General features: G+C 43.3%; 1 protein-coding gene across 3 annotated transcripts in view; it reads right to left on the bottom strand.

The window, feature by feature from the left end:
• Nucleotides 1–14,136, bottom strand: part of MSH2 (mutS homolog 2) — a 102,454-nt gene that overhangs the window by 69,442 nt on the left and 18,876 nt on the right. For all 3 annotated transcript variants that reach the window (XM_025405779.1, XM_025405778.1, XM_025405780.1), the window contains one exon: nucleotides 8,034–8,233. In XM_025405779.1, the coding sequence (XP_025261564.1) occupies nucleotides 8,034–8,233 (200 nt within the window). The remainder of the gene's footprint in view (nucleotides 1–8,033; nucleotides 8,234–14,136) is intronic.

The raw sequence follows: 14,136 nt of genomic DNA, 5'->3' as shown, positions 1-14,136 counted from the left end.
ATTTAGGGTCAAGGGCAATGGAGATAAGCACTTCTACTCTGCATGAGAAAAACAGAGAAGCTCACAGAAAAGGTGACATTTGAGTTCAATCTTGGAAAAATGAGTAGGGGTTCATCACATGGACAAGGACATTAAAGACAGGAAAACATGCATAAAAGCATAAAAAGGCATGGCATGTCTGGAGACTAGCAGCACTACACTGAGACAGAGGGTGTAGGTGAAGGACTGTGGGGGAAGCTGAACAGGGAGAGGGAAGCAATGGCCAAGCCACGTGAAGAAATGGGGCCTTGTCCTGAAGATTATGGGAAGCAATTAATGTGTTTTAAACTGAAGAGGCAACGTATTCTGAATTGATGACATGATCAGATGAGCTAACAAAGACTACTACCAGTTCAATGAAGAAGATGCATAGACAATGCGGGGGTGGGGGAACAGCAAATGTGAGGTACTTAAGGAGTGTATTAAACAGAAACAGATGGTAACTGGGTATCAGGAAAGGGAAGGGTTATGCATCTCAGTATTGTAGCTGTTATAATAAAATTCATCACAAAAAAAAATCTGAGGCTGGGAGCAGTGGCTCACAACTATAACCTTGCACTTTGGGAGGCCGAGGTAGGCAGACTGCTTGAGCCTAGGAGTTCGAGACCAGCCTGGCAACATGATGAAACCCCCATCTCTACAAAAAATTTTAAAAAATTAGTTGAGCATGATGGTGCATGCCTATAGTCCCAGCTACTTGGGAGACTAAGGTGAGAGGATCACTTGAGCTGAGCCCAGGAGGTCAAGGCTCCAGCACTCCAGCCTGGGTGACAGAGTGAAACCCTGCCTCAAAACAAAATAAAGATACCTGGGTAAATTGTTTTAAGCACTATCAGAAATTTGCCCTAACAGTAGAATATTGTTATTTTATGTTTTCTCCCAGTTTTTTCAGGTTTGAGAGACATAAGGAATATGGGAGGCCAAGTATACCTTTTCGGAAATTAGCTATCTCTTAGTGGAGAAAGATTTAAAAGAGCCAAAATCACTCAATGTGAATCTACTTTCTAGACGGCTGCTGCCCTCTACTGTCTCTCTGAATTCACTTTATTTATTTATTTATTTATTTGGAATAACATTAAGCTTAGAGTTAATCAAAAACCAAAGAAAATTACAAGGTAGCAGGAGAGCATACTCAATTTCTAGCAATATATTAATATACTAAGAAAAAGAAAAACTTTCAAGCCATGATTTTGTCTTTAAACATAGTACCTTTGGTCTATTTTCTTTACAAATTAGCCTCACTTTTTACTTTCTCCTTGCAGTCAGTATGCTAAAGAGCTACACTGAGTTCTGCAAAATGCCATTTTGTTTTGTTTTGTTTTAAAAAAAACCTCACAGAGGGCCGGGCGCGGTGGCTCAAGCCTGTAATCCCAGCACTTTGGGAGGCCGAGATGGGCGGATCACGAGGTCAGGAGATCGAGACCATCCTGGCTAACACGGTGAAACCCCGTCTCTACTAAAAAAAATACAAAAAACTAGCCGGGCGAGGTGGCGGGCGCCTGTAGTCCCAGCTACTCGGGAGGCTGAGGCAGGAGAATGGCGTGAACCCGGGAGGCGGAGCTTGCAGTGAGCTGAGATCCGGCCACTGTACTCCAGCCTGGGTGGCAGAGCAAGACTCCGTCTCAAAAAAAAAAAAAAAAAAAAAAAAAAAACCTCACAGAGATCCTTTAGGGAGCTCCCAATGACCAGAGTACACCTAAAATTCAACAAATTTCAAACATTTTGTGTAAAAGAAAAGAACACAGCTCTGAGCACAACACATGGAAAACAGATTTTCCCCTGTAACATTTTCCAGGCTAAGCCACTTCAAATACCTAAACTGGACATCAGCTGCAAGACCTATAATGTGAAGCATCTGATTTAGATAATGTTATGATCACTCACAGGTCTATATAACTTAAATCTAACACCAGAAAAGTAGGAAATTGTTGACTTGTTGCAAACTGTCATCAAGTATATTAGACTGTGCCTATACAGGGAGGTTGAGGAAGGAAGCCAAGTTACCCTCAACCCCAATTCCTAACTTCCTTAATTATCCCAGGGAGTGAGAAAGATCACCCAAGGAATGTGCAGAGCAGTACTTCTTACCTTCTAGTCGGAGAGGAGGGTATTTATATACATTTTTTATTACTTCCCTCTCTACCAGGAAAGACATATATCCCTTGGAGTATCTGATGAAAGTTACAAATTCCCAGCCTGGCCAACATAATGAAACCCCGTCTCTACTAAAAGTACAAAAATTAGCTGGGCATGGTGGCACATGCCTGTAATCCCAGGTACTTGGGAGCCTGAGGCAGGAGACTCCCTTGAACCAGGAGGCAGAAGTTGCAGAGAGCTGAGATCACACCACTGCACTCCACCCTGAGCCACAGAGTGAGACTCCGTCTCAAAAAACAGAAAGTTACAAATCCTTTCTCCAGAAAATATACACATACACAAAATGTTGCACAAAGTTTCAGGAAGCCTCTAAGAACTCATTCAAAGAATCCCAGCTTAGCCGGGCACAATGGCTCAAATTGGTAATCCCAGCACTTTGGGAGGCCCAGGCAGGCAGATTACTTGAAGTCAGGAGTTCAAGACCAGCCTGGCCAACATAGTGACACCCCCATCTCTATTAAAAATACAAAAATTAGCCAGGCGTAGTGGCACACGCCTGTAACCCCAGCTACACGGGAGGCTGAGGCACAAGAATCGCTTGAACCCAGAAGCGACTGGAGTTGGAGTGAGCTGAGATTGTACCACTGCACTCCAGCTTGGGCAAAAAAAAAAAACTTTGTCTCCAAAAAAAAAAAAAAAAAAAAAAAAATCCCAGCTTTTCCTGTTATTAAGTGAAATGAGAGCCAAAAATAGAATTTGATAGGGTAAAGGAACACTTAAGAAAGCTAAAACCGGCCGGGCGCGGTGGCTCAAGCCTGTAATCCCAGCACTTTGGGAGGCCGAGGCGGGTGGATCACGAGGTCAGGAGATCGAGACTATCCTGGCTAACATGGTGAAACCCCGTCTCTACTAAAAATACCAAAAACTAGCCGGGCGTGGTGGCGGGCGCCTGTAGTCTCAGCTACTTGGGAGGCTGAGGCAGGAGAATGGCGTGAACCCGGGAGGCGGAGCTTGCAGTGAGCCGAGATCACGCCACTGCACTCCAGCCTGGGAGCGAGACTCCGTCTCAAAAAAAAAAAAAAAAAAAAAAAAAAAAAAGTAGTTATAATATAATCTTCATATTCAGTTTATTGGATATTTTCACCATCCAGAAATATACAGGAAATAGGGTATGGTTAANCCCCCCAGAGGAACAACACACAAAAAAAAAAAAAAAAAAAAAAAAAAAAAAAAAAAAGAAAGCTAAAACCAAGGATAAAGAGAACCCATGGAACAAAAAGAAAATCAGGAATACAAAAATGTTTAACATAACCTTAGAAAGGAGAGTTTCAAAGATGGGCATGGTGGCTCATGCCCGTAATCCTAGCACTCTGGGAGGTCAAGGCGGGTAGATCACGAGGTCAGGAGTTCGAGACCAGCCTGGCCAACATAGTGAAACCCCATCTCTACTAAAAATATATAAAAAATTAGCCGGGCATGGTGGTGGGCAACTGTAATCCTAGCTACTCAGGAGGCTGAGACAGGGGAATCACTTGAACTTGGGAAGCAGAGGTTGCAGTGAGCCGAGATTGTGCCACTGCACTCCAGCCTGGGTGACAGAGCAAGACTCCATCTTGAAAAAAAAAAGAGAGAGAGTTTCAAGATCAAAATTGTCAAAATCAGTGAAGCTTCGTTAAAGACTTTACCGAGGCTGGGCACGGTGGCTCACACCTGTAATCCCAGCACTCTGGGAGGCAGAGGTAAGGCGGATCACCCCAGGTTGGGAGTTCCGGACCACCCTGACCAACGTGAAGAAAACCCATCTCTATTAAAAATACAAAATTAGCCAGGCGTGGTGGCAGGTGTCTGTAATCCAGCTACTTGGGAGGCTGAGGCAGGAGAATCGCTTGAACCCGGGAGGCACAGGTTGCAGTGAGCTGAGATTGCACCATTGCACTCCAGCCTTGGCAACAAGAGCAAAACTCCGTCTTAAAAAACTAAAAAAGGAAAGAAAAAAGCGGGGGGGACTATCCCGCATTCACTGGACTTAGCAAAAAATAAAGGTCACCTAGCAAATGCCCTTTCAGTACTGTGGTCAGGGCTGGAAACCAGATGAATGAATGGAAGATGGGAAGTGCAGGCTTTCAGAAACCCAGCTGGGAATGGAAAGAGGGAGAGAGAGATATTAATAGATGGTATTGGAAGAGGACCCAGGAACAAGGGTGCTTTTTTTAAAAAATAGATGTGTGCATCTAAAAATATGCAGTGGTAAAGAGCCAGTAAAGAATAAAAGCAAGTAGAAAGTAAGGAGTAAGAAGTGCGGGTGGGGCCGGGCGCGGTGGCTCAAGCCTGTAATCCCAGCACTTTGGGAGGCCGAGACGGGCGGATCATGAGGTCAGGAGATCGAGACCATCCTGGCTAACACGGTGAAACCCCGTCTCTACTAAAAAATACAAAAAACTAGCCGGGCGTGGTGGCGGGCGCCTGTAGTCCCAGCTACTCGGAGGCTGAGGCGGGAGAATGGCGTCAACCCGGGAGGCGGAGCTTGCAGTGAGCTGAGATCCGGCCACTGCACTCCAGCCTGCGCGAAAGAGCGAGACTCCGTCTCAAAAAAAAAAAAAAAAAAGAAGTGCGGGTGGGATGATGGGGGAAAAAAATTAAGAGGGTTCTTAACTTAAGGCCAATACTCCCTCTTGAAAATAAAAGGATAAAAAAAAAAAAAAAAAAGAAAAGAAAAGGATATTATTTACTATGTGATGCTAAAGATATATGAGAAAAAAAATGATCAAACAGCTGATTTAAACGGTGAGAGTGAATTGTGTAGAGAGCCTATCTCCATAATTCTACCCTGATTCCATCCCTAATACTGGTCAATCACCTTCTGTTTCTAGCTGGTCCTACTGGAATAAAACAAGAGGTATGGAATCAGAAAAGCACAGCAGTGGAAGACACTCATTGACAGAATGGAAAAATAGAGGCGTAAGGTGGATACATGGCTGCCTACACCACACTAAAAGAGTATGAAAACAGCAAACTATAAAGACTCATTTCCTTTTTCTTTTGTTCTTTTTTTTGAGATAGAGAGTTTCGCTTTTGTTGCCCAGGCTGGAGTGCAATGGCACGATCTCTGCTCACCGCAACCTCCACCTCCCGGGTTCGGGCGATTCTCCTGCCTCAGCCTCCCGAATAGCTGCGATTACAGGCATGTGCCACCACACCCGGCTAATTTTGTATTTTTAGTAGAAATGGGGTTTCTCGGCTGGGCACGGTGGCTCAAGCCTGTAATCCCAGCACTTTGGGAGGCCGAGATGGGCGGATCACAAGGTCAGGAGATCGAGACCATCCTGGCTAACACAGTGAAACCCCGTCTCTACTGAAAAATACAAAAAACTAGCCGGGCGTGGTGGCGGGTGCCTGTAGTCCCAGCTACTCGGGAGGCTGAGGCAGGAGAATGGCGTAAACCCAGGAGGCGGAGCTTGCAGTGAGCTGAGATCCAGCCACTGCACTCCAGCCTGGGCGACAGAGTGAGACTCCATCTCAAAAATAAATAATACTAATACTAATAATAAAGAAATGGGGTTTCTCCATATCGGTCAGGCTGGTCTCCAATGCCCGACCTCAGGTGATCTGCCCATCTCCGCCTCCCAAAGTGCTGGGATTACAGGTGTGAGCCACTGTGCCCAGCCAGTAGAGACTCATTTTCTTTCTTTCTTTTTTTTTTTTTTGTTGCCCAAGCTGGAGCGCAGTGATGCAATCTCAGCTCACTGCAACCTCCACCGCCTGGGTTCAAGTGATTCTCCTGCCTCAGCCTCCTGAGTAGGTGGGACTACAGACGCCTGCCACCACACCCAGCTAATTTTTTGTAATTTCAGCTAATGTTTTTTTTAACGTGGTTTCACCATGTTAGCCAGGATGGTCTCAATCTCCTGACCTCGTGATCCGCCCACCTCGGCCTCCCAAAGTGCTGGGATTACAGACGTGAGCCACCCCGCCTGGCCCAAGTTGTATTTCTTTAAGTCTGTCTACAAAGAAACAACAAAGCTTCCCCATAATATCAAAAGGTATGTTTTAATAGTTCTAAGCGATCATGATTAAGTAAAATTTTAAATGCTTTATGTTAAAAAAAATTGTTTTAATTACTTTGGACCCTAAATTGCTTAAAATTTTTTTTAAAAAGTAAAAAATGCTTTACGTATTAGACACAACAATATAATTACTAAAATTACTGGAGAAACACGGTTAAAATTTAAAACTATGCTTATTAGAGCAAGCTGATTTTATCTACCAATATTGTATTAATATGTGTCTGCTCACTTTACTCTGGTAACTTCACTTTGAATTCAACTGTTAGAGACCACCAAGACCCTCTATCTTAACTCTCTCATAGGTGTGCTGTGTGAGTTAATTCCAACAATTCTAATATTAGCCTGTACTGTTTTGTTAAAGTTCCTGCGTGGCAATGACCCCTGATCAAGGCATGAAAAATACTGATTGAATGGTGGTGTTTTGTATTTGTGGGTCGGGGGATATTCAGGTGGTTTACTATCAGCATTGTTTAATGTGATTGATGAGTTGCACTTGGTCTCAATGAAGCTCTTCCTCTGACCTCCACTGAAGAGGCTAGAGAACAGGAACATGTCCGCTTGACAAGAAAAGTATTAAAAAGCCCAGTGAAGACTCTATTTTGGGCTCCTACGTTCCAAGGTGTCCTGTGCACACATCCTGCTCTGAGAGAGAAAATGCACCCCATCACAGACTTTACACAACAAAGGACAACTGGAACTTGCACCCGAACTCTCTGGATGACTTGCTATGACAGCCTTTGACTGTGATGCATATCCTTACTATAATCCTGCTACTGGATGGTATCCTTTTCCTGTAATAAACTGTAGATGCATAATCATTGCCATTCTAGGCCCTGTGAGTCTTCTTTGGCAGTCAAACCCTTTTTCACTGCCTCTGTCAGTGCAATAGGCCTTAACTCTAACATTCATTTCCAAAAAGCAAAAATTTCTAACCTGTTACATGTCTCTTGGCTTCTGCCATGAAGTTAAGAGTCAATACAAACCTGTTATTAGAAGTCTGGGCCAGGCGCGGTGGCTCACACCTATAATCTCAGCACTTTGGGAGGCCAAGGCAAGTGGATCACAAGGTCAGGAGATCGAGACCATCCTGGCTAATAAGGTGAAACCCTGTCTCTACTAAAAATACAAAAATTAGCCGGGCATGGTGGCGGGCGCCTGAAGTCCCAGCTACTCGGGAGGCTGAGGGAGGAGAATAGTATGAACCTGGGAGGTGGAGCTTGCAGTGAGCTGAGACTGCACTCCAGCCTGGGCAACAGAGCGAGACTCCGTCAAGAAACAGAGAAAGAGAGAAAGAAAGAAACAAAGAAACAGAGAGAGAGAGAGAGAGAGAAAGAAGGAAAGAAAGGAAAGGAGGAGAGGAGAGAAGAGGAGAGGAGGAAAAGAAAAAGAAAAGAAGGAAAGAAAGAAATCTGAACGTGGCTAGGTTCTGTGGCTCACGCCTGTACTCCCAGCACTTTGGAAGGCCGAGGCAGGCAGATCACCTGAGATTGGGAGTTCGAGACCAGCCTGGCCAAAATGGTAAAACTAAAAGTACAAAAATTAGCCGGGCATGGTGGTACATGCCTGTAATGTCAGCCACGCAGGAAGCTGAGGCAGGAGAATCACTTGAACCCAGCAGGCAGAGGCTATAGTGAGCCAAGATTGCGCCACTGCACTCTAGCCTTGGCAACAGAGCAAGACTCCATCTCAAAAAAAAACAAAAACAAAAACAAAAAAAAGAAATCTGAATGCGTCCTAAGAGTGAGTCACCACCACCAACTTCATGAGGACAGCACATTGCCAAATATATATTGTATGAGTTGAAGGAAAACAAAAAACAAAATCACTTGTTACCTTCATGTTTTTCCAGAGCCTGTATAACATTGGGTAGTTGATTTATACCCTGATAGAGCCGGTAACAATCTTGTAAGTTTGCTGCTTGTCTTTGAAACTTCTTGGCAAGTCGGTTAAGATCTGGGAATCGACGAAGTAAATCTTCTTGTAAAGTCTGCCTCAATTCTGCATCTTCTACAAAAGCTTCCACTAAATTCAATCTGAAATAAATTAACTTGCATTAATCTAAAATATTTTAGTATAAAATTAAAATTTGTCAACTAAGCACATAAGTCTCAACTAAGTGAGCTCAAAATTCCATTTAAGAAGCTTGAATCTGGCCGGGCGCGGTGGCTCACGCCTGTAATCCCAGCACTTTGGGAGGCCGAGGCGGGCGGATCACAAGGTCAGGAGATCGAGACCACGGTGAAACCTCGTCTCTACTAAAAATACAAAAAATTAGCCGGGCGCGGTTGTGGGCGCCTGTAGTCCCAGCTACTCGGGAGGCTGAGGCAGGAGAATGGCGGGAACCCGGGAGGCGGAGCTTGCAGTGAGCTGAGATCCGGCCACTGCACTCCAGCCTGGGCGACAGAGCAAGACTCCGTCTCAAAAAAAAAAGCTTGAATCCACCTGGCGCAGTGGTTCACACCTGTAATCCCAGCACTTTGAGAGGCCGAGGCAGGCGGATCACCTGAGTTCGGGAGTTCGAGACTAGCCTGACCAACATGGAGAAACCCCGTCTGTACACAAAATACAAAATTAGCTGGGCATGGTGGCTCATGCCTTTAATACCAGCTACTCGGGAGGCTGAGGCAGGAGAGTCACTTGAACCCAGGAGGCAGAGGTTGCGGTGCACTGAGATCACACCATTGCACTCCAGCCTGGGCAACAAGAGCAAGACTCCGTCTCAAAAAAAAAAAAAAGAAAAAAAAAGAAGCTTGAATCTAGGCTGAGTGCAGTGGCTCACACCTGTAATCCCAGCACTTTGGGAGGCCGAGGTGGGCAGATCTCAAGGTCAGGAGTTTGAGACAAGCTTGGCCAGCATGGTGAAACCCCGTCTCTACTAAAAATACAAAAAAATTAGCTGGGCATGGTGGCGCACGCCTGTAATCCAGGCTACTTGGGAGGGTGAGGCAGGAGAATTGCCTGAACCCAGGAGGCAGAGGTTGCAGTGAGCCGAGACAGCGCCCCTGTACTCCAGCCTGGGCGACAGAGCGAGACTCCGCCTCAAAAAAAAAAAAAAAAAGAAAGAAAGAAAGAAGCTTGAATCTATTCTGAAACGTTAGCTTTTTTAGAAGGTGGAAAGCTCTGTAAGACTGTGAGGCAAACATTTCCTGATTAGCTAAGAGTCAAATTAATGTTTAGTTAAGCAGTATCATAAGACACTGACATATACCCAATTTTGTTTGACTTTCATCAAACAGACATGCCTTAAATAGGAGAAAGAATTTCATTACTGGGACATTGTTATGGACACACTGTTGCATATGTAAATAGTGATGTTTAATGAAACAGAACTACAGTTCAAGAATGTTGCCCAATCCAATACTTAGTGTATCTCTTACACATTTTTAGAATGCTTTCTAAAATTGCCTCTTGATGGTACAAAGCCAAAAACTGTTAATTAAAAAACTAAAATAATTTTACTGCTTCCCAAAGTCAATAACATCTCAGCTTGTTTCAAGAACAATAGAATATGCAGTTCATATTGCTTCTGTAAGTTATTGGAAATCAGTGACTTTTCATTTTTTTCAGTGTAACCACAGCAAGAAATGTCTTTACATCACAATCCAGCACATGCATATACAGATCTATCATTAAAATAGGTTTCACAAATCAATACTTATATTCCAATTATGTGATACACCCTGCTATTTTCTTTTTTTTTTTTTTTGAAACAGAGTCTCGTTCTGTCGCCCAGGCTGGAGTGCAGTAGTGCAATCTCGGCTCATTGCAACCTCCAGTTTCCGGGTTCAAGTGATTCTCGTGCCTCAGCCTCCTGAGTAGCTGGGACTACAGGCGCGTGCCACCACACCCGGCTAATTTTTTGTATTTTTAGTAGAGACGGGATTTCACATTAGCCAGCATGGTCTCAACCTCCTGACCTCGTGATCCACCCGCCTCGGCCTCCCAAACTGCTGGGATTACAGGCATAAGCCCACTCTGCCATTTTCTATCGTATTTAATTCTTCAAATTGCTCTTTGTCACCTAATTTAACGACCCACTACTGGGTAACACCTTGCAGTTTGAAAAACAATGTTGGAGATGTTACTAAAGTAATAGCTGAAAGGTAAATTGCTGAAGCTGAAAGGTAAACTAACAATCGAAGGTGGGAAAATGTCCCTACATATTTTGCACATCTCCAAATACAGTTTTAGAGAAACTTTTCTGGAGACCATAGGTATTACAGATGACTCAAGGTTCAGAACGCTATCAGATGAGCAACGATCTTCCTTATGTTTGTAAACAATGTGACAGTAAACTAAACCTCAAATTACACAGGTATAGAAAGGAAACAAATCTACTTTCTAAATTGAGAAGCTGGGACTACAGGTGCCTGCCACCACACCTGGCTAATTTTTTCGGATTTTTAGTAGAGATGGGGTTTCACTGTGTTAGCCAGGAAGGTCTCGATCTCCTGACCTCGTGATCCTCCTGCCTCAGCCTCCCAAAGTGCTGGGATTACAGGCGTGAGCCACCGCGCCTGGCCCTAAATTTCTTAACTATTTACTGACATCACTAGCATTTACAATTCCTGTGTTACCAAAATGTTTATCAAGCATGTTATAAGAGGAAAAACACGTTATCTCCAGAGTACACACAAAATGGCCACATATAAAAACACATTTAAAGCATAATTTCTCAATCTTGGCAACACTGCCATTTTAGGCTACATAAATATTTGTTGTAAGGGGCTGTTCCATGCTTGTTTAACAGCAACCCTGGATTCTACCCACTATACGCTCTCTTCCTCAGCATGACAACCAAAAATGTCTCTAGACACTGCTGAATGTTCCCTGGAGGGAAAAACTGCCCCAGGTTGAGACTGCTGGCTTAAAGGAACTTGAATTAAAATTCACTTTTTAAGAGAAAAGTAACCTAAACCATGTCCAGCTAATGTCTAGGCAGCTAACAACAGATACATGTTTTTTATGGAATATGCCAAATTAGTGGGAACACAATTTGCTGCCAAGTTTACAGCCCCGTCAATGGGGCTATAAACAAACATCAAGATTAATTAGGATGCCTACTGCTCCAGAAAAGATTTTTGTGGCATATACTCTACATTTGAAAAAAGAAACAATGGATGTAGTCAAATTACACAATTCAATAAAGCGAACTTTGGGGGCTTTCCTAGCAAATCCCTGGGAGTGGGGCCCAGCTATGAAATCCCATGCAATTATTATGCACACAGCTTGATTCTTATGCACATAGAAGTCTGAATCCTAACAATCACAGAAATCCCTTAGTTATCTTAACAAAGCATGTAGGCCAGGTGCGGTGGCTCACACCTGTAAGCCCAGCTCTTTCAGAGGTCGAGGAGGGCGGAGGTCACGAGGTCAAGAGATTGAGACCATCCTGGCCAACCAACATGGTAAAACTCTATCTCTACTAAAAATACAAAAATTAGCTGGGCGTAGTGGCACACACCTGTAGTCCCAACTACTCTGGAGGCTGAGGCAGGAGAATCGCTTGACCTGGGAGGCGCAGGTTGTAGTGAGCCGAGATCGCACCACTGCACTCCAGCCCAGGCGACAGAGTGCAATTCCATCTCAAAAAAAATAAAAATAAAGCAGGGAAGGAGGTATAAAGGGGCAAGAAAAGATTGACAAAGTCTAATGCTGGCTGACCTACACCCTCACCTTTCCTTTTCTCTTCTTTGCATAAAACTCCCATATCCTTGTGGGTGACACTGAGGTCAATGGTCAAAAACATCACAGAGACTATATTTCTGATAAAATAATCTTATGCTTCTTCTCTGTTTCCAGTATTTTATCACTTAATTTCATCACTTACTCAAACTGACCAGAAAATAAATCACAAGTAATCAACAGAGTTGAAGAGCCCACAAGCACACATATCCTTTCCTCTCCTCAGTGGAAGAGGTGGCTGTGCATCCCTACCTGGGAACTGAAAGGAGTCTGTGCAAAGTCAGCCAATTTTGTACCTCTGAAAAACTGATTTTCTACTGAATTTTATACTATATGATGTCTCACCTATTCAAGAGAAATTATTAGAAATAAAAAATTTATAAATATATAGTGAAATGAAAAAAACTATAAATACTGTTGGGAAGAAATACAAATTATAGTCATAATATGACCCCATATTGTTTTTAAGTGTTATCTATGTTTTTAAAAATGTATATATCTGTATAAATAAAGGGAAAAAAAAAACCCTGGAAGGGTAAGAACACAAACTAAACTGTTAACACTGATTACCACCACAGACTAGGACTGGAGGTAAAGTAGAAGTAGGGGTGTTTACCCTCTTGATTTTTTAAAAACATGACCTGACCCTGTAGTGCTTTTCAAATAAAGTTAAATTATTTTTAAAAAACACAAATTATGAGATATAGCAATGATAAAACACAAATGAGAAGCCACAAATGCACATTTTGTTGTACTTTTACAAATTGTTTGCCAACAAATTGTAAAACAGCTTTCTCTCAAGCAGCAACAGTTACACTTCCTATTTGCTCTTCATATCCCTTTCACATCCTACAAAGGATAAACCAAGAATAAAGCAAACTTGGTAAGAGAGAACCAATGGGGTTTTGTTGTAAAGAACAAGGTGGACAGATGCACTACTGCTAAGTGCTGTAGAGTAAGAACAGAACACTCCAAATTTAAAAAATCAAAACATCTCTTTCTGTTTTTCTTTCTCTCTTCTTTTATGAGACGAATTTGTGCTCGTTGCCCAGGCTGGAGTGCAATGGCTCTGGTCTTGACTCCTGACCTCAGGTGATCCGCTGTCCTCAGCCTCCCAAAGTGCTGAGATTATAGGCGTGAGCCACCGCACCCGGCAAAACATCTCTTTCCTTTTTGTCTTATTTCTCCAAAGTCCATGAAGAGAGCTGATACCTCTAGTTCATCCTTACTGGTTTTAAAAGATAGTCAAACAGGCCGGACACGAGCTTACGCCTGAAATCCCAGCACTTTAGGAGGCCAAGTCGGGCAGATCACGAGATCAGGAGTTTCAGACCAGCCTGACCAACATGGTGAAACACCATCTCTACTAAAAATACAAAACTTAGGCCGGGCACAGTGGCTCACACCTGTAATCCTAGCATTTTGGGAGGCCAAGCAGGTGGATCACCTGAGGTCAGGAGTTTGAGACCAGCCTGGCCAATATAGCAAAATCCCTTCTCTACTAAAATTAGAGAAATTAGCCAGACGTGGTGGCACAGGCCTATAATCCCAGCTACTCTGAAGGCTGAGGAAGGAGAATCGCTTAATCGCTTGAAACCGGGAGGTGGAGGTTGCAGTGAACCGATATCGCACCAGTGCACTCCAGCCCACACAACAGGAGCAAGATTACATCTCAAAAAAAAAAAAAAAAAAAAAAAATTAGCCGGGGATGATGGCCCACACCTGTAATCCCAGCTACTTGGGAGGCTGAGGAAGGAGAATTGCTTGAACCCGGGAGGTGGAGGATGCAGTGAGCCAAGATTGTGCCACTACATCCAGCCTGGATCATACAGCAAGACTCTGTCTCAAAAAAAAAAAAAAAAAAAAAGATAAACCACTTCCAAATGGAATGCCTTATCTAGATCAAATCTTTATTAATTTTTCCTTATCAATGGACATATTCTCTCCAAACTGGATTTCATATATCGTATATCAACATAATTTTCAGAAAATTCAGAAACAACCATAGGGCTTCTTTCCCTTCCTAAGCCCCCCAATTTAAACCCAAATAACTGCAATATTCAAAAGATTAAAATGTCAACCGTTCATTAATTTCCCAAAAATTAACTTTAATAAAAATGAAATTTAAGTTAGTTCACAATTTTCACTTACAAAGTAGCATTAAGGACTGGGTGCAGTGGCTCACACCTGTAATCTCAGCACTTCGGGAGTGTCGAGGCAGGCGGATCACCTGAGATCAGGAGCTCAAGAT

The sequence above is a fragment of the Theropithecus gelada genome, chromosome 13 (assembly GCF_003255815.1).
Source record: "Theropithecus gelada isolate Dixy chromosome 13, Tgel_1.0, whole genome shotgun sequence".
Classification (NCBI taxonomy): domain Eukaryota; kingdom Metazoa; phylum Chordata; class Mammalia; order Primates; family Cercopithecidae; genus Theropithecus; species Theropithecus gelada.
This window is presented reverse-complemented; position numbering and strand designations above follow the sequence as displayed.